Raw genomic sequence first — 21457 nt, 5'->3', positions numbered from 1 at the left:
TGTGCTCCTGGCAGAAACCTTGCCTGAAGATTGAGCTGTAAACTGAGAGCAGTCTCCCACAAAATCATTGCTTGCCTGCATAGAGGATAAGAATGTTCCCCTTGCTTGTTGATGTACCACATGACAGTTGTGTTGTCTGTTAGAATCAACACCTGCCCTGGAAGAAGTAATTCCTTGAAAGCTATTAATGCAAACTGGACTGCTAACATCTCCTTCATGTTGATATGTAGATGTTGTAGTCTGACAGGCCACTTGTTTTGTATCCACTTTCCATTTAGATGAGCTCCCAAGCTTTGTCTGAGGCATCTGTCGTTAAAATCTGACTCGCCTCTGGCCGGGTCACAGAGAGTCCCTTGTTTAGGTGACATTCCTGAGCCCACCACAAAAATTCCTTTTGAATGCAAGGTATTATTTGAATGACAGTGTCCAGATCCTGGCAGTGCTGTGTCCATACATTTTGAGATACCATTGCAGCTTCCTCATATGCAGTTTGGCATTGGGAAGCACCAGAATACAAGATGCCATGAACCCTAAGGCTTGAAGGACTGTCCTTGCAGTCAGCCCGGACTGATGAGATAGTTGATGGAAGTAAAGGGATAGACTCTTTTGTTTGTCCGGGGTTAAAAGGCCATCTGGGATGCTGTATTCAGTCTCACACCCAGAAAGCACATGTCTTGAGAGGGTACTAGACTGGACTTTATTTCGCTCACAGAATACCCTAGGCATCTTAGCACTGCTATCACATATTCCAAATGATGAAGAAGCTCTTCTCTTCCTTGAGCCAGAATTAGGCAGTCGTCCAAATAAGGATAGATCTGTATTCCTTTTAGTCTGAAGAAAGCTATCACTGGAGCCAGAACTTTCGTGAACACTCTGGGCAGTAGATAAGCCAAAGGGCAATGCAGAGAACTGATAGTGAGAAGTCCCAGCTCGAAAACGCAGATACTTTCTGCAACTTAGTCTGATAGGAACATGAAGGTAAGCCTCCTTGAGATCCAAAGTTACCATCCAATGATCTTTGCCCAGCAGAGGTAAAAGCTGCTGCAACGGCAACATTTTGAACTTGGGAATGTCCAGATAAGTGTTGAGGATAGATAAATCCAAAATTGGTCTCCACGTGTTCCCCTTCTTTGGTACTAGGAACAGGCGAGAATAAAATCCTAGGCCCACTTCTGGCAGAGGGACCGGCTGTATGGCCCCTAGTTGGAGCAACAGAGAAACCTGTTTGTGAGCCTCTATTCTTTGTTGAGGAGGAACGCCTGGCATGCCTTTGAAAGGAGGCAAGGTATGGAAATAAAACCTGTAGCCGTGGTGTATGATATCCAATACCCATCTGTCCTGGGTAATTAAACTCCAATTTTCTTTGAAAAGTGCCAACCTTCCTCCCAAAGGTGCTGCCAGACGAGCAGGCTCTGGCAGCTGAAAAGGTAGGTCATTGGGTCTGCTTACGAAAGGACTGACCCCTGCCCTCACCCAAGCCTGTGCAGGAGAACTCCCTGTTCTAGGCCTGAAAGAGCCCTGGGCTCTGCCCTACCAAGTCTAGATCTACCGCTAGACTGTGAATCATAAGAAGGATACGCCCACCCTTTAGTAGGCCAATTTCTACTAAACTTTGGAGGCTGGACCTGCAAAAATCTTTAACAGTCTGCATAGACTTAGCCTTGTCTTCCATTTTCTTTAAAACTGTCTCAACAGGAGGACCAAACAACACGCCAGATTGTAAAGGAGCATCTAAAATCCTTGTTTTAACATGTTCAGACAAATTCTGATCCCTCAGCCAGGCGTGCCTGCGAAGAACTGACCCAGTGGCAGCCACCCTAGACGAGGCCTGTACAGCATCAAAACCACATTGCAAAGAATGCTTACCCACCTGTTCAGAAACATGCACTAAATCTTGCAACTCTTTACAATCAATACCTACTGCCAGAGCATCAACCTTAGACTTCAATTGTGAAAGGAGATAGTTTTGGTATTTCAACATGTGAAACTGGCAATTCAGAGCCCTCATAGCAAGAGTGGAAGAAGTATAGACTTTCTTTCCCCATCTATCCAAGGCCCTAGCCTCCTTGTCTGCAGGAACCGGATTCTTAACAACAGAAGCCTTAACACCTTTAGGCCCCTGGCTAACAGTTTCTGGGTCTGCCCTAGGACTCTTAAAAGATACTTATGAGCTTCAGGCACCCTGTAATACCTATCCGGCTTAACAGGAGCAGGAGGCAAAGAATCAGGATTAAGAGAAGCTTCTGTAAAACATCTTCCACTACATCCAAAACAGGAGGTATAGCCAAAGGCCTATGCTGGGGTAAAACAGAAATTCCCTAAGCCTTTTCCTGGAATCAGAGAAGTCCTGACCTTCCCACTTAAAATGCTCCCTCATGGAATGAAGAGTTTCTGAAAAGAAAAATCCTCAGGAGGAGTAGCAGAAGGAGTAGAATCATCCACATCAGAATCAGAATAAGGAGAGTACTCCTGCAAGTCTTCAGTCAAGACTCTGAAACATCTGAAGCCTGCTCAAAACCCCAGCTCAGGCTCCACCCTAGGTCTCTTATCAGGAGGGGGCATAGAACCCCTAATCAAAGTAATCAAATCTTCTGCCATTTTAAGCATATGCTTCTTGGGCACAGTACCTGAAGAGCTAGGGGTAACACCAACTGAAGCTAAACCTGGCCTGCCCCTGGGAGAAGCCTTTGAAACAGAAGGAGAGGGCCTAGCCACCTTAGGAAGGGAGGGGAGTATAGTAACATGAGAAGCTCCCTCAGCCTGACTAGTCTCCTGAGAGGCCACATCTTGCAATAATAAGGTCTCACCCTGGGAACACAAAGAAACCTCCGGTGGAGCCACCGTCTCCACCGACACCTCTAAAGAACCGGCGTCCGGTACAGACGGTTCTTCTAGCCTAGGCTTAACTGCCTTGTCCTTGCGCTTCTTCAAAGAAGCGGGCGTCGGAGCATCCGACGGCATTTTATAGTTGCACCGCTTCCCAAAGACTAACCTTGCACAATCCAACCTTCTCTTTATAGTGCGCTTATTAAATCTAGCACAAGAGCGACAGCCAACAACGTCGTGCTCAGGCCCTAAGCAAGGAATACACAAAGTATGATAATCTCTATGCGGTATCTGTTTCCCACAAGAAATGCAATTATTAACTTTTTCTGACATCCGGTAAATGACTGAGGCAAGAAAAAACTAAAATATTCCCCAACGGGGTACTTAGCCAACTTTGAACTCGGTCTGAAACTTCTAAATCGAAAAATCTCAGAACGCCAACCGGCACTTGCAATGCTGCTTCTGCATCGGACCATGCGGCAAAAACGACTGAGGATATGACGTCGGTCATGCGCATTTGTACCCTGACGTCCTGATGTCAGTCAAATGCGCCCTGACCGACGTCAGCCTTATACTTTGATATTCGGGCCGACCGAGGACAGCGGACTACCCAAGTGTAAGGACTGCAGCAATGTGAGATGAAGAACATCTCTACTTCTCCAAAACTCTCCTAAAACCTAAAGTACTACTATTTACCCAAGTAACATAATGAACTGAAAACTCTTTTTCCTAAATTCTTTAGAGAACACCATAATAGCACTAATAAGCCATACCAAGTTTCTAGGAGTTGTTATTAATGAGAAAATGAAATCTGCTACTCATAAAAATAGCTATAAAAATTAGACTCTCTTTACAGGACAAAAGCTTAAGTGACTGACAAAAATCAGAAAACACATTGAAACTATGTACTGTCAGCGCTCCTTTATGGTGCCACATTTTTTTTTCAATCTACAAGCTGTTTCGTCTGACCATCTTAAGCAATGATGCAACAAAGTAGCACTATTTGCAGCAAATCTACGTTACAAATCTCGCCAGTATCTGCCTTTAAATAAACTCCACTAGTCTGACCTCCCTTCACTACTTCATTTATTTTCAACTTCATTCACAATCCTGAAAATGCCAAAATTTTAACCACATCTTCCTACCCAAAAAATCATAAAACACTAGTTACAAATAACCAAATCTAACAACCTAGCAGGCATATCTTTTTACTCATCACACATATCCCAAATACAGAGGGCCATGCAACTTACTCTAAGCCTATCTGACAATCCAAAATCCTCTGAATTACAACTAAAACAATATCTAAGCCCCTGCTCCACATCTGGCTACGCCTACACTCCATATAGTCTCTGCACCTGGATAATCTCCACTTTCTATAGTATCCACACAAATGTATATTATACATTGTTTATGACCCATTTAATCATCTCTTTTCCTAATCCTACTCGTTTTCTCTCCCCCCCCCACCCCCACCTAAGTACTCAACCTACCCTCTTATATCTTACTCTCCACTTTTCCTTTGGCACATTTTCAAGCCAAATTCTACCACCTCTCTTCTATACTCTCACCTCAGGACCTACTGTGTATCATTACTGCCCCTTTGTAAACATGTCACTACAAGCCTCTGTCTCATTTGTCTTATACTGCTTAACCTCTACCATTATATTGGCACTATTGTAGCAATGTACATGTGAATACTGTCAACATTAAATGTTAACTATCCCACTGGTGTTCATTTAATTATACCTTCTTTAGGCTCTATGTTAGATTTAGCTCACTTGAATATAGTCCAATTGCAAACAGATACTAAGTTTGTGTAACATTACTATAATTTTGAAGCTCCCCCCCATGCTTCCAGTGAAAAGGGGCTATGCCCAGTTGGACTATCCCAGTAAACAAATGCAAATAAATAAAGGAGAAGATCCTTAGACATACTATTCAGTGCACACATACGCCTGAGCCTGCTGCCATAACGACAGCAGTAAAAATTGCAGCAGGTAAGATAGAAGCAAACTGATGAAACTGCATTAAGGGTCTTTTCCAGAAACGTTTTGATCCCAGACTCCCAGAGGTATGACATTTTCTGGTGTTTGGTTCACACAAGATTTGAAAACTAAACATGTCAGAATTAATTTGTGAACTTCAGCCTCTAAGTGGTACAGAAGACCACAGAATACTCTTCCCAGTCCTGTCCAAAACTTTGCACTATACCGGGAAGTAGACTGGAAAGGTGCTGTGGACACTGGGACCTATGTTGTCAGAAAGTCTGCCTCGGTCAGGCTGTCACTCCACTTCATCAGAAGCTTGTAGAGGGCAGACATGTTCAAAAGATCAGATAAAGCTGAATCTGAAAGTTTCAACGCAACATTAACTTGCTCATTCAAGACATAAACACTGAGTGGGATACACAAAAGTTCCTCATCCTTCCTGTCACTTCTGGGAGGAAGGCGGAAGAGTCACAGGCCACACCACAAAGAAATCAATTACCTGGAAGTCATGTCAAAGGAAGAAGCATTCTGAGGAAGGGCTACATAGAGGTCTTGTTCTCCTAAATCACCTCAGACACAACAGTTTCTAGGCTCTCAATATCACCTTACCTGGGACACTGATGGGGAAGGAGACCTTAATGAAATCTTGCTCCAAAAGGATGGTGGTCCAGGCTCCTCCAAACATGAAAGGAGATACATGGAAAAGGTATTTAGGTGACAGGGTCTGGATATTAGGGAAGCAAATGCTGAAGGTGGTGCTCAGTCATGAGATGCCTAATGCTGGCATTATTCATGTTCCCTCTGTGCATGCTCCCATGTCTGCAAGTCATCAAATAGTTGGCATACATCTTAAAGTCTGGGCTGGTGCATGAGGACCTTTGGAAATCACAGCTACATGACAGTAAGTCGCATACAATGCAGTGAGAGTACTGAAGCAAACACACATCAATACCAAATGCAATCACCAAACCAGCACCAGAAGACCTGAGGGACCTTTCCACATGAGTTTATCAGACACAGATATGCTCTAAATGCTCAGAAGTGACGCACACTGTGCAGAAACCCCACAAAACATGCCCTTCAAAGTGAGTGCTGATGTGTAACTTGCAAACTCTAGCTAATAAACAGTGTGAGGTCAACAGACAGCTGGGTGAGGGAGAGGCCATGACTTGTGAGGACCATGGGACTACCTCAAAAGTAAGTTCTGCAAGAACACGATACTAGCAAAGTCTGGACTTTGACTCTCAGTTTTTTATACTACTCCATCACTGTCCCCGGATCATCTCATACCCTCCTGCTCACAGATGCACTGGTCTCCCTCCACAGCTACTATCCTGAAATAGATGAGGTGGTCCTCAAGCTTTTTCTTCCATGCTCTGTTCTCAAGAATACAAAAGGTGCCTGTATAGGTCCTGGCTCTTGGTCTTTCAGCTGCAGAACGCACTGTAGCTTTCAGTATTAAACATGGGAACTTTACCATGCTAACCTTTATGATAAAGATGCACACTATTTGACTAATGGAAAAGAAATGACTGCCAAAAGGGCTGAATGAATCCACGTAGACTGAAGCATGACACCATAGCACACACCAAGAACAGCACACACACACTTAAGCACAGCATGCAAATGAGAGAAATTTAAAAAAAAATGTGCTGAGTTAAGGATATGGATAAAAGGAACTCCCAGCAGCTACCCACTGCAAAAGGCATCCAAATTCAGACTGAAAGGATACAGGTCACAACTTTCAGGCAGCGGGCAACCAGACAATATCCTGGGAATGTTCAGGCAATCTAAACACAGAAGGTCATTAAGCCACTTCTCAACACTATCTCCTTGAGCATATCTGATGGATTCTTGGAGTGAAACTTCATGCAAGGTGCGAACTGTAAAAGCAAAAATAGTTACAGCTTAAGTTACTGTCTGCTTAAAATTCCGGCAGTTATACTACAAGCAGAAAAGAATACAATCAGATAATGCAAAATGACTCCCTGAGCACAATGGAACCTAAATTAATCAAACCACTCAAATACAGCAATATTCCACACTTTATTTTCTTATTGGTTCAGAGATAATCACTAGGCTAGCTGCTATTATTATGGGCCATTTTAAGCCTATCCTTTCCCTTTTGGGGCTCAAAATAACCTATCCCATTTGATTACAGATTGGCCTTACCCATCCCATGGTCAGTAATTATACAATACAACTGGGTCAACTCTTAGGGGTGTATTGTCAATGTGACAAGTTCCCTGGGGTAGAACACTTCCTAAAGAATTCAATAATGTATTTTCTGGTATTTAGTTTCAGTCCATGATTTTGGCACTGGTTATTTATTTGGGACAAACCTTCCTGCAGGACAGCTACATCATCTGGGGATTCAATAACAGCTCCTTTCTTACAGTCATCTGCAAACTTAGTCAACCATAGCCCATTGGTATTGGCTTTTACTTCAAAAAACTAAACATGTCATAATTAATTTGTGAACTTCAGCCTCAAAGTGATACAGAAGACTACAGAATACTCTTCCCAGTCCTGTCCAAAACTTTGCACTACACCGGGACAGGTTCCAGCACAAAACCCTAGGGACTCCCTCTTTGCAGAGGCAATGTCCCCTATTTTCATTATCCATGTCCCATCGGTCAGCCAGTTTGCAATTCAGAGGGTGACATAGGGGTTTATTTCCAGTTTATTTTGCTTTTCTACTATGCCTAAGTGGGGAATTGTTTCAAACGCTTTGGTAGGGTCAAGGTGTGCAGTGTGTACCATTCTGCCTTCATCCATTGCTTTAGTGACATTTTCAAAAAAAATCCAGGCTGTTAGTATCCATTCAATGGCATTAAAATACCGATACTAACACAGAACCAATATTGGTATTGATATAGAGAAGCACCCAAATATGCACCAGCAACCAAGATTCATTTAGTGACAGTTGTGGCAAGGTAACTAGAGGGCTACCCATGAGGGCAAGGGGATATAATCAGCTTGGTCAACACTCTCTGCATGGGAGTGTGGAAGGTGCAGGATTTTATAAATTTTATTTATCTTTGCTAGTCCCACTAGGCTAGTGGTATCTTTTCCGGGGAGACCTGAGATTATCTTTACAATCCTTGGGAAATTTGACTAAGGAATCAGGGAAGTTCCCCTACTCTTTTTGATAGGTGCCATGGGATTTTTCACATCCATCTGAGGTATCACACTCAGGACTACAGCACCTTCTTATCTTGCAGTATAGTGTCAGCAATCCATCTACTTAGTGGGGGGTGGGGTTGAACCCAGAGCCTTCTGTACCAAATGCAAGTGTGCCAACTACTCTGCCAGTGAACTCTCCGACTTTGGCAGCAACCTACTCAAGGTCAGGTGGTTCGCAGTAGGTAAGCAATGCTAATGAGGCCCTGAGAGATGCAGAAATGTCACCACTGAGGAAGACTACAGGGAAGAATATAAATTACAAATGTTGGTCCCACATTAAAATGGGGGGCCACCTCTCAGCCTTCAACAATGACATGGGCGCAGACAAAAAAAATATTTGTATATATACTGTTCTCTATACATGCAATCCCAAGTAATAAAATTAAAAACTATACATATCCTCCTGAGAACTGGCAAAGTGACAAAATCCAGTGAAGCAGGACCATCAAACTGCCCACAAACCATCCAATGCTTACCTGACTACACACAAAAAACAAAGATCAAATTGGTTCACTTAAGCAAAGCAAACAATGCATATACAACAAATAAGTACCCTGACCCACATACACATTCATTTATTATTTTATTTTACATATGTTTACCAGGGATGTCCGACTGGGCTGGTGTCCCTTTTTCAGTGGAGGCCCAGGGAGAAAAGCTCCATTACAAAAACACATTACAATAAATTGATATCAATAATACATAGCTTTGGTAAATATACATAGTAAATAGTTTATGCGTAAACAATAAAAATTGAAAGAGCAATATAAAGTGGAAAAAAACAGAAAGCTAACAAACTGGCATGAAATAGCTTGTGCCATCATAAAGAAATGACTCATCAGTAGATCAATATCATGGTTTTGGTGGTATTTATGATGTACATGTATGGTATATTAATAAGAATATGGATGATTGTTGCTATGTTACTGTTACTTGTTCTAAACAGTATTAGCTAGGCAATACTGAGGTAAAGCACAAGGAGGAGGGAATATGATGAAACTGTAGGAAGCCTGAAATAAAGTAGATCAAAATAGGAGCAGTAGTGAGCTTGAGATAGGTAGAGAGAAACTGAATTCCCTGAGAGAAGGGATAGTTTGGATGTTAGAATTTAGTAAAGGAAGAGATATTTTAGTTGTAATAACAAGGAAGGACAGAAATGATCAGCCTGGATTAGTGCAAGAGCAAAGCCAGTTTTTGGTTAACTGTTCCTTAAATAGTAGTTTAAACTTGGAGGTGTTGCTATAATCTAGTAGTGTCTGTGGCATGAAATTCCAGCACTTAGCTATTTGGTGGGAGAATACAGAGTTATCGTAACAATTACTAAACTTACTTTGAGTAGTAATTTGTTGGAGGATCTTAGTGGCCTGCCATTGGAGTAGGGCTGTACTAAGCTCGTGTGCTGGACAGCTGTCTGGATGGTGGAAGATGGAAAGTGAAATGAAAGTTAGTTGGTGGTTGAGGGATAGGAGACTGGGTAGTTCAATCCAATGTAATTTATAAAGTGCTATGCAGTGATGTGGTCTGTATGGGAGGTTAGTAGCAAATCTTGCCATTTTGTTATAGCAGAACTCCAGTTTGTTTAAATCTGACTTTCTGAGATTAGTGAATACTGGGTGAGGTATACAGAAGGGAAGAGAGTAGATGGGTCCTAGCTATGTAATGTCTAGTGGCCTCAGTTAGGTATGGCTTGACTCTGTATAGTGAGCCTAGCTTAATGTGGACCTTTTTGATAGTTAGAGCGAAGTGTTTGTCGAATTTTCTGTTGTCAATTTTGACTCCACGGAGTTTGGTGTGCTGGACAAGTTCAATTTTAGTTTTAATGGCTGAGTAGATGGTGAAGGGGTGAGAGTTATCAGGAACTTTGCTGTTAGTGAAGAGCATAAACTATGTTTTATTTGGAATGAGTACAAGTTGAGAGTCTGAGAGGTATTTTTCAATGTCTTAGAAAGAAAGTTGGGTTTCCTGTAGGAGTTCTGGTAGGGAGGGAGTTGAACATAAGAGGGAGGAGTCATCTGTGTACTGAACGATGGCTGCATTCTGGGTGGGTGCGCTAAGCCTGTTGGTGAATATAGTGAAGAGCAACGGACAAAAAAAATGAGCCTTGGGGTAATCCTACTGAGAACAGTAATAGGGTGGAGAGTTCATTTTGCCACATAACTGCCTGATGGCGGTCAATTAAGTAGCTGAGAAACCAGAAGAGGGCTGGCTGGGTTAAGTTTAAGGAAGTTAGCTCATTTAGTAGCTTTTGGTGGAATACTGTATCAAAGGCCTTAGATATATCAAGATGAAAGACAGACAAGATGAACTGGTTGTCATTTCTAAGGTGGTTGATTAAGTTTGTAAAACTAATAAGGGCAGTGTTTAGGTCTGAAGCCATGTTGAGACGAAGACAGGAGATTATTGTTTAGTAGACTGCCAAGGAGTTATCCGTGTAAGCATTTTTCAAGAATCTTGGTTATAGGAGGGCAACTGGCCTGTAGTTTGAGAACTCAGTAGAGGAGCCGTCTTTGGGAAGAGGATGATACAAGAGACTTTCCAGAGTTTGGGGATGTACTGCTCAGCAATGGAACTGTTTATTAGGAGAGATTTAGGGTAGGAGATAGCATCTGCTGCTACCTTTAGAAATTCATTGGTGAGTTGGTTAAATGCAAGTGAGGAAGGCTTAAGTTTGAAAATATGTTTTTTGATGGTATTAGTTTGAACTGGCTGGACTGAAAAATAATTTAGTGTTCTGTCCAACTCATTAAGAATAGATAGCAGCGGTTTGTGTTCTTGCTTTTTTTACTGGAGAGAGTACTGAGTTGATAAAGTGTGAATTAAATTGTGAGGCAATGCTCTCTGCGGGATTTGTTGTGGTTGTACCTGGGGTTGTGATCTGTCCAGGCTTTGGTAGTTGTTGATGGCTCTCCAACATTTCTGGGTATTATTTTGGTGTTTTTGTTACACTAGTTCATAGGTAGGTACTAGGCTATTAGCCCTAGGGCTTATATAAGCCTAGCCAAAAAGGTACCTTGGCTTTCGCCACCCAAGAAAATTATTTTCCTGTGCCCCTGTCGAGCAGAGCCACAGAAGTGATCCCTGGGGCGAATTTCCTATTTCCAATCCAATCATCAAGATTTTTCTTGAAGAGTGCTAATGAGGAGCTCTGTTTGACACACATAGTCTGTTCCAGAGTATGGGAAGTCTCTGGGACAGGAATCTATCCCTCCAGAATGTTCTGTTTACTGTGGTGACTAGGTTTAGGTCCCTAGAGCGTGTAGCTCGGAGAGATTGGGATTTCTTTAAGTGGAGCATGTCCAACAGCTCTGCGTTTGACATAGCTTTGTATGTTAGGCAGAGATCGCCTCTGAGTAGGCGATATGCGACTGAGTAAAGCTGGAGTTTTTTGAGACGGTCTGCGTAGGGCATCTGTTTAAGGCCAGTACTCCTCTTTGTGAGATATTTCTGTGGCCTTTCCAGTTGTTGATGTCTTGTGAGGTACAAACCAAAAGGGGTGTTGTACTCTATAATGGGTCTAATGAGTGATGAGTAGAGGGGAACAGTGACCTTTTTTTTTCTGGATGAGAAACCTTTTGTGATTAGGTGAGCCACGCAGAAGGATTTCCTGACCACTGTGGCGATGTGATTATCAAAGGAGAGACTACTGTCCACCTGTGTCCCAAGGTCTCTTATCGCCCTTTCAGCATTAAGTAGACTACTACTTATGTGGTAGTAAATGGGTACAGAATTTTTACCAAAGGAGATGACAATACACTTTTTGGCATTGAGCTTCAGGCCATGGCTTTGACACCAGGCATCTGTCTCAGTGAGGCCCTTTTATAGTATATCCACATAGTTAGGAGTTTTGATTATGGCTCCTAGTTTGCAGTCAACTGCAAGCTTTGTTAGCCAAAGACCCTCTGTGTTAGCCTGTACTTCAGAGATGTAGATACCAAACAGGAGAGGACCCAGGACTGCACCCTGTGGTACTCCACTTGTCACTGATCTGAGGTCAGATTTGGAGTCTGCTACTTTCACAGTGTGGATTCTGTCCGTGTGCCAGTTGGCAACCCATCTTGTGACAGGGATTTATACCTAGTTTAGTGAGCTTATCTATAATTCCAGAGTGGGGGATGGTGTCAAAAGCCTTGGCAAGATCTAGATAAGCTGTGTGAACTAAATTACCCTCATCTATGGCTTTGGTGACTGCTTCAAAGAAGTCAGTCAAATTTAGGAAACATGATCTGCCTTTTACAAACCGGACCTGGATAGGGTCCAGAGTTTGGAGATTACCAATGTCTTTGTTTATGAGTTCCATGATGATATGTTCCATGGCCTTGCAGACCAGGCTCATCAGGCTAATGGGGCGGTAGTTCCCGGGGTCCGTTGTGGCTCCCCCTTTGTGGAGTGGGATAACCGTCGTGGTGCACCATTCAGTGGGCACAAAGCCTGAGGTGAGGCTATAACTGAACATGGTACTTAGGTAGGGTGCCAGTTCATTCTGTAGTTCGTGTAGAACACAGCCTGGGATATTGTCAGGTCCCATGGATGCTGTGTTCTTGGCTTTGGAGAGTGTTTTTTTTTTTTTTACCTATACAGCCGTGATTACAGGAACTTTGCATTCTTCCGGTATAGAGATGGGCCCTCTAGGGGGTGAGAGGGGAGTAAAGTTAGCACTGAACCTATCTGCCAGGATGCTGGCAATATCAGTTGGTTCTGTATATTTAGTGCCATTGTGCTGTAACTCAGAGCAGATCTGAGTGTTGCCATTGAGATACTTGACAAAGCTATAGAATGCTTTGTGGTTGTTTTTAGAGTCAGTGGCAATTTTGTTTTTGTAATTAGCTTTGGAGCATTTTATGAGGGATCTCAGCTTCTTACTGAGGTTGACCAGGGAGTTCCTCCATTCATGGCATTTTACTCTTTTTTGCAAAAGATTCTTTCTTCTGTTGTAGAGTTTGTTTATGGCAGAGGACCATCAGAATGGCTTCCTTTTTTTGGAGGATAGCATCTTGGTTCTATTTGGGATAGCATGATCCATGCACTAGTGTAAGTGCTTACAAAGTGCATTTGTGTAGGATTCAGCAGTCGTACCTCTATTGTCCGTCTGCATGGGTTTCATGAAGTTTGCCACTTCTGTCTTAAAAAGTGTGAAGTTGGCTTTGGAGAAGTTTTTTATGGTGGTTTCTATAATTGGAGGCAAGGGTGGGATGCGGATGTCTAGGTTGATTAACTTGTGGTCAGATCTGACCAACGAGGAGTTGACCTCTGGTGTGGAACACCAGTTGCCCATGTTGGTAATGACCAGGTCTAGGATACTGCTGCCCCTGGTGGGGATGTGAATAAGTTGATCCAAGGCGTTGGAATTTATGAATTCCAGAAAACGTTGAGCAAGAGAGTTGGTACACGAGAAGTTTTCCAAGTTAATGGTAGGGTAGTTGAAATCACCCATTATTAGGGTGTTGGGTTGTACCCTAATACTTTCCAGTGTAACAAGAAATGAGGAGTGGGAATACTGGGGCATGGTGGGGGGTCTGTAGCAAGCTACAATTTGGATTGCGGTCTTGCCCAGAGTTAGTTGCACTTGGATAATCTCAGATGCATTATGCTGTGTAACTAGCCTGGAGGTGTGGATATCCTTAATGAATATGGACACGCCTCCACCCTTAGTGCTTCGTTTTGGGTTATGTGGCCAAAAGGTGTGGTATGAATTACAGCCTGGTAACGCAGGGGTGCTCTCTGGAGCTTTGAACCAGGTCTCTGTCACTGCACAGATGTAGATGTTCTCCATTTTAAGGAGTGCCTCGAGTGAGTGTATTTTGAGGTTTAGACTTCTAGCAATGAGTAGCATTACCCTCAGATTTTGCTTGCTTGCACCTGTTACGGTGGTGAATTTGTCATTTGAACCTTGCCTAAAAAAGGCACTATAGGGGTGGTAACAGCCTTAGCCTGTATCTGGAATCCCAAGGGCGACAGGTGCAGGCCATCTCTGGCAAAGCATCGTGGTCTGTCGATCATGTCGTCCCAGGCAGACTGGATCCCCTTAGAATGACACCAGAAGCTTAGCCAATTGCTGAAGTCAATCATTTTGTCCTTGTACTGTGGTATCATTCTGGGTGATGGCAGGATGCTACTCAAGACTAGGGTCATACCTGCCTGGGCTACAAGATCGGAGAGCTCATCCATGTCTCTTTTCATGTAGTCCAGGGAGGTACGTCTCAGATCTTTCACACCAACATGGACAATGACCGTGTCATATTTGTACTTGTTGTGGAGTGACCTGACCGCGTGCGTTATGTCGTGGATCCTGGCACATGACAGGCAGCTGACAGTAACTTTCTCCTTGTTTAGCCTGGTGAGTGGAACATCAGTGTGCCTGACTATAAAGTCACTTATAACTAGAGTGCTGGGTACGTTGTTATGCCTTATGGGCTGTGGGTCATTGGCACACTGAGTTTGTGGGCTATGTGTTGTTTGGGTTGTGTTGGGGGGGGGTGGAGTTTGCCTGCGTTTCTGCTTTGGAGGTCCCTGTTGCTTGGGCAGGTTTTTATTGAGAGCCTCCATGACTGTAGGTGTGCATTTTGTGTTTCTATGTGTGTGTTTTGGTGGTGTAGGTTTTGAGGGACTATGTGTTGAGTGTGGTGTGGTGCAAGTGTTTACTTTCTCCTCTTGACTGTCTAGGCCAGTCTTGGGTGAAGAGAGCTTTGCTTCCAGTTTGGCTATATAAGTGCATCTCTCACAGGTTGTAGTGTTGGGTGGTAGGAGGAGAGGGTTGTTTGTGTACATGAGGCAATTGCTGCATTGCCCCAAGATGCCCAGATTCATCGGGTAGACAGGAGAAATCACCGGGAGCTGACCTGACCCTTAGACATGCCTGGATAGGTGCTTATTTATTAAGTGCTAAAACTGCTTTCCTCTAGACAAGTGAGGAAAGTTGAGTGCTGTAGTAATTTCTAGCTTATTTAGTGCTTACAACAAGTTCTGAACAAGTGCTGAGTTCAAAGAAACAGATTTGAGTGCTGAAACTAGAAAACTGGCTAGTTCTAAGAAACAAAACTAAGCTAGAAGGCTTCCCTCCAACACAAAGGCTTGGGGGCTCAGAAGCCTACAGTCTAGACCACTTACAGGAAAGGCAGGCAATAATAAGCTTATTTTTTTTTCCCAGATGCTCTCTCTGTACACTGTAGGAGTACCTGAAATCAGAATATTTTCTCACTGCACTCAGTTGAGTAAGCAAATGAGATGGGCTCAGGAGGAGTATCCAAACACAAATTTACTAGAGGGGCAGGCAGTTTCAAAGCCACCACGATTAACAACAAAAAACAAACAGGAGGGGTGGGTGGGGAACTAGCCGGCCAAAGCTCAGGTTTTAAGCAGAAAATATTCCAAAATGTACCACTTAAATAGCCGGTAACAGAATATCAATGAATGAGACTACCCCCGACTGCAAATGAGACTACCCCCGACTGCAATAACTTTTTATGCAGGAATTCTAACAGGCAATAAACTCTAGCAAACACAAACTGAAAAAACAGAGTCAAAACTTCCAGTTCAGTTAATATTCAATGCAACACAAATAAATCAATTAAAATGCTGTATTATTTGAAAAAAGTGCAGATAAAAGGTACTTAAATTCTCTTATACGTCCACTTGAATACAGCTAGATCTTAGCCAGCCAAAGCTCAGGTTTTAAGCTGTATTGTTGTATACTATAGCTATATAGTTGTATACTACAGCTTTTTGTTGTGCCCGATTTGTCTTTTGGCAAGGTTGCGTAATTGACGGTAGATAAGAAGAGTCTCTAGATTTTTGGTCTTGTGGTATAGGGCAAACACACAGCAACAGTAAGCAAGTACAGCAAAAGTACAGGGCCAAAACAGTACAAAAAGACAACACAAAAAAACGGCCAGCACAAAATAGGTGAACCACCAATAACTAATTACTATAAAAACAATAAATAGACAGAATACTACAGACCGATTTCGGCAAAAGCCTTCTTCAGTGTGAACACAAATAGAAATCAAAATCCCATCCACAGTGACACCTAAATACACAGAACAAGACACTCACAGCCCCACCTTTCACCAATTATATATCATTTAAGCCTGGAGGGAACAATGCCCCTAGCTTTATTATCCAAAACTTTTCTTTATTATTCAATATATGCCAACCTAATTTATTGCTTCCTTTAACAGTAATACAATCAATGGCTGTAAACCTGAACTTAGCAGTAGAATATTGCAAATTTTGCCTAGACAAAGCATTAGGCATTCTTTGAGAGCAAATATCACTGACATGTTCAGAAATATCAATCTTAAATTGTCTAGAAGTTTGTCCCAGATAAAATGCAAAACACTGACATTCAACCAAACAGATCACCCACTCTGAAATACAATTAGCAAAACACTTAATATTAAATACCACAGATGTATTGGCAGAATAAAATAATTTTCATAACATGTTGACAAGCATTGCAGTGTCCACAAGGGAAATATCCAATTAAAGGGATTCCTTCCATAGATTGTTGTACTCTATTACCAGTAGGCACAAACTTTTTAAAATGATGCATTTTTTATACTTTTCCATTTTCTATATGTAAATGGCATTGTACAGGTAACATATGACAAATTTTTATGTCAAAAGAATACCTCAATGCTTATTAATCAGCCGACAAATTTGTCTAGAATTAGCACCAAAAGTTGCAATAAAACAGATCTGATGGTCATCCTTGGAACATATTTTATACCTCAACAAAGTAGATCTATTCACAGTCATAGACTTCGTGCCAGGGGGTATAAGGATGCTATCAATCAATTCCTGACTGTTTTTTGCAGCTCATCTTGTGATGAGCATATTCTTTTGACCCTTAGGAATTGGGACTTAGGAATATTATTAACAATATGAGATGGGTGGCACCTGTCTGCCGCCAATAAACTATTATATTGAGTTTCCTTTCTAAATAAGGTAGTATTTAGAGTACCATCAGGTTGTTTAATAACCACCACATCAAGAAAAGAAATTTGTTGAATATCATAGGAAATAGAAAAGTATGGGAGGGGAAAAAAATTGGGAATGGAGCTAGAAATTAAGAGATAAGGAAGTAGAAAACAAGGAGAAGTGTATGTAAAGAAGTAGTAAGGTGATTTGTGGAGGGCTTTGCAAAAAGAGTCAGAAATGTGTATGTAGAAAGTATAATATTAGAGTAAGAGGAGGTGGGTGAAAAGTTAACACACACCTGAGTGGAAAATTTTAGCAACCTTTTACAAGACATTAGGTACTTTAACACACATAACACTTCAACTGTAAGGATGCCTGCTGTTGTCAAAAAAAAAAAAAAAAAACAGATTTGCTTTTCTTTTGTGAAGTCCTGCTTGAAGCTCACTTATCTAAATATAACAGCCACACACAAACTCTCTGCTTGCTGAGATATATGCTTTTTCTGAAAATAAATGCAGAGACTGATGACTGACAGAAAAGAGTATGTTGACAGTCTGTTCTAGATGTTGCACAAAAGAGAATCTACAGCTTTTCACACCATCAATGCACTTTTCTTTAACAATGATAGGAGAATTGGAATCACTCTAAATGCCAGTATGAATCCACAAGGAGTTCCCAGAGTCTCTCTCATTCTCCTCTTATAGCAGAGATGTGGCTTTCTGCACAATTCTTAATGAAGCCAGCTGAAGGTGTAAAGGAAAAGCATCTGTGCTTGGCAATATCATGCTCTTTCACTGATAAGTATTCCTTAATATAAACAACTTCAAGGGACAAGGTTAACTGGCAACCAACTCATTAGCAGCCTTAAGTCCTGTAAACAGATTGTCAAATGCAATGGTGGTGTTTTCATAAGACAAAAGCACTCTCTCTTTATAAGGGAGTGGAATTTAAATCCCAAAAAAATCAAGCTCAGCAAATGAACAGACACACCCCACAAAAAGATGCATAAAGAATCCAACCAAAAGCAATACACAAACATGAATGTACAAAGATACCTGCAAAACTTCCTTTATCAAGATATGATGCCCTACCACTGGGCCAGCAATCAAGGAGCCTCAATCCTCACCAGTGGAGGACATATGTTGCGAGGATGACAAGAACACACACACTACTTCTAGATGCAGCTGTCTGGATCTAGTGCAATTTCCTTTAAGAGCACACAGAGACCAAAGTCAGTCCGAGGCTGGTATCTCCTCCTTTCTCCAGATCCCCAATAAGACTCCTCGCTGGCAAAGCTATAGAGTTGAGTTCTAAGCCAGGGTTCCAAGCCAACTCCTGCAACACTCTCTCTGTCCAACCAGTGCTTCGTGTCCCTGCCCAAGCAGATGACACACACACTCTTGGAGACTTGTTTTACACAAACACACACATGCACACGCCTGGGAAAGGCTAGCACATGTTTACTAGCTATGCCCCCTTCTATCCAATCTATAAGGTAGTTATCACTGTCACCAGAACCCCTTATCAGCTACTTTAAGGCCCTTAAAGGGTGTCCAATCTTACAGTGTAATGTTACTATCACTACAAATGATAGTTTGACCACGAGCAAGACTATCAGGAGTGGCCACAGTGTCACCAAATAAATATGCAAGTACACTAAGAACTTAAATATCTCTAGACAGATCAGCCACAATGAAATGTTTAAATATATCTAATAATAAATAAAAGAACAAGACAAAACTTAATACATGTTTACAGTGACATCAGAGTTCAAACTCACATAAATAATTAACACATTGCAGGACAGTCTCAAATAAAGAAAAAAAAAAACTTCTAAATTAAGCTTTGCTATATTCCTGACTATTATCTATGAGAATTACTATAACCTAGAAACTTACTCAGAGAAGGCAAATGTGTGGTGAATGAGTCTTCTGGTCAGGTCCAAGACAGACTACAGAATGCTGTCTCTCACTCAACGAGTGATCTCAAATTAATATATCAAACATTACTGATGGGATAGCTTGCAGAATGGCATCATTTCTTGTCATCTGACTCCATCCGAGATGAAACCCCAACTGCCGGAACTGGCAGTATTTAGCATCTACCTGTAAAAATACCCAGACAAGGGCTTTTGCTCAGATTTGGGCAGTCGTTTTAAGTCATAAAACAATAAAACACTTCCACATATCAAGCCTAGTAATTATTTTTCATTCAAGACAACACAGAGAGTTCCCTAGTATAGACATCCTATCTCTTGTTGTCATAAAGTAATTTAATTTCAGTTATTTTTCTGAAATTTTACAAGTTAGCCTCCTGTATTCCAGTTTTCCCTGTTAAAATGTATCCTTTTAAACAGTAACAATAGTGTATGTACATTTCTGTTCTATTCCAGTACGGTACACTGTGGATAAATTTCAAAGAGCACTTTGTAAAATACCTCAAGCACACATATGTACAAACCATCTTATATGACATACAGTTCTAATACATTTATAACACAAACATCTTATATGAAGCTTCTTGATATTCATAAATGACACATAATTATTTACAAAATTCCAGAAGTTGGGCTGGCAGTATCGCCTTTCATGACACAAGGCTTCAAGGGATACATGCAAATTTACCTAAAATTGTTTCAGCACACCAGTTTATAAATGCAGAGTGACACTCTAGCCTTTAGTAATGCACTTTACTATGGTCAACTCTCACCTTGTCCTACACAACTGTATTACTTGATCTTTTGTTTCAGACTTAATTGGTACCTATCCCAGCAGTAAGCAAAATACATCAGGGGCATTCTGTTATGTTGGACATTTTGGATAGCAGCTAAATTCTCCAGTTATGCTACAATGAAGCCCTAACATAGCTGAACTGTGTGCGCAGTAGTGAAGCCTAGCTTGACTGAGTGTACTACTGACCCAAGTGTCACTGTGCATTTATGAGAGGTTGGAAAGTAAAGCAGCCACTCGCCATTACAGTAGATGTTCAAGTAGGAGATCATCATTGCAATAGTATTTCTCATCTCTAGGATTTGCCCAAAGCATACATTCAATCTTCAAGACTGACTGTCACAGACATCTTAGATGTATACTAAGTAACTCCTCCTCAGCAGATGTCAAGCCAACATACAGCTTAAAATAGGACTTGCATGCAGTTATTAACTTACACTATAAGCAAGAGTGAAAATGAGCCTCCCCCACCCAGTTCTCAACCTGTAAAGCCTTCAAGTCTTTCTTCCCAAAATGCCTTTGAGCGATACCAACATGGCCATTCAATAAAAAGGCAAGAACTGAAAAAGTTAAGGGGATGTCCCACATTTATCCAAAGGGCTTCCAGTCTCCAATGACCTCACTAAACCACAGAAATGAAACCAGAAGGTAGGAGGATAAGAACTTACACTACAGTGGTGATCTCCTACCTGAATATCTACAGTTCACAAAACTGCAGTATGTTCACCATAGAGATCACCGCAGCAACAGTTTTCTTTACCCAAAAGAGAGTTCCACAGCAGTCAAAAAGGGATACTATGACAGAAAAAGAAGTTATGTACTCACCACAACGTTCCATCTGATCAGTTATGCTTCATTTGTCTTCACCTTGTGGGTACCGGATCTTTATCATATCCGAGCCATCAACTTCACAAACATCTGCTCTGAGCTCCATGCTCCTCCCCCTACCCATAATACACCACCAATACCTTCCAACCCTCAGATCGAGTTTGCTGCACCCTAAGTTAAACAACCTGATCCAAATCACCTTACCGCACACAATGTGCCACCTATGAAACATGTCCATACGGTAAGGACAGGGAGGAGGGAGGGACAGCTGAAGACAAATGAAGTACAACTACTAAGATGGAATATTATGGTGAGTACACAACTTCTTTATCTGAAGTAGTTTACTTCATTTGATTTTCAACCTGTGGAACAGAGTCCCCAGCTACTTAACACCTGGGCAGCCCCTCCTGGAAGGATATTCCCGGGCACCGCGGAACTAAAGGATGCTCTCCTTCGAGAAATCAAATCTTCATAGGTTCATAGGTTGGTACTAGGCTATCAGCCCTAGGGCCTATACAAGCCTAGCCATAGGCCTAGCCATAAATCTAATTTATAGTGAGAAATAAAAGTATCAGATGAGGACCAAGCAGCCGCAGAACAATTGTTGTCTAATGGTACTCTACACCAAAAAGCTGCAGAAGTAGCCACGGACCTTGTCGAATGAGCTCTAATCTGACCCAGAGGAGAAAAACCTTTATCCTTGTAGTTTTGAAGGATACATAGAGAAATCCACCTGGCAATGGCCACCTTGGAAATAGGTTTACCCAAAAATGGTTTAGAAAAGGACAAACAACTGGTCAGATTTACAAAAAGCTGTGGTCTTTCTGGTGGACGACTTATGAGCTGCCACCAGAATAGTCCTGACCGAAGATGACAACCCAGGACTCCTAGCAATTAAGGGAACTGGAGCAGCGAAGCTGTGAGCTTCAGACTGTCCAGATTCGCATGAGGGATCCTCGAGGGGTGAGATCCGGAATGGTA

At 41.9% G+C, this 21457-nt stretch overlaps 1 protein-coding gene across 1 annotated transcript in view; it reads right to left on the bottom strand.

The window, feature by feature from the left end:
* The window catches only part of NAT10 (N-acetyltransferase 10), a 1889152-nt gene that overhangs the window by 844944 nt on the left and 1022751 nt on the right, over window positions 1-21457 (bottom strand). Inside the window, exon 14 of the mRNA XM_044082846.1 lies at window positions 6550-6700. Within this exon, the coding sequence (XP_043938781.1) occupies window positions 6550-6700 (151 nt within the window). The remainder of the gene's footprint in view (window positions 1-6549; window positions 6701-21457) is intronic.

Source organism: Protopterus annectens, chromosome 9.part0 (assembly GCF_019279795.1).
Source record: "Protopterus annectens isolate FY-2018-M chromosome 9.part0, PAN1.0, whole genome shotgun sequence".
NCBI classification, from domain to species: domain Eukaryota; kingdom Metazoa; phylum Chordata; order Ceratodontiformes; family Protopteridae; genus Protopterus; species Protopterus annectens.
This window is presented reverse-complemented; position numbering and strand designations above follow the sequence as displayed.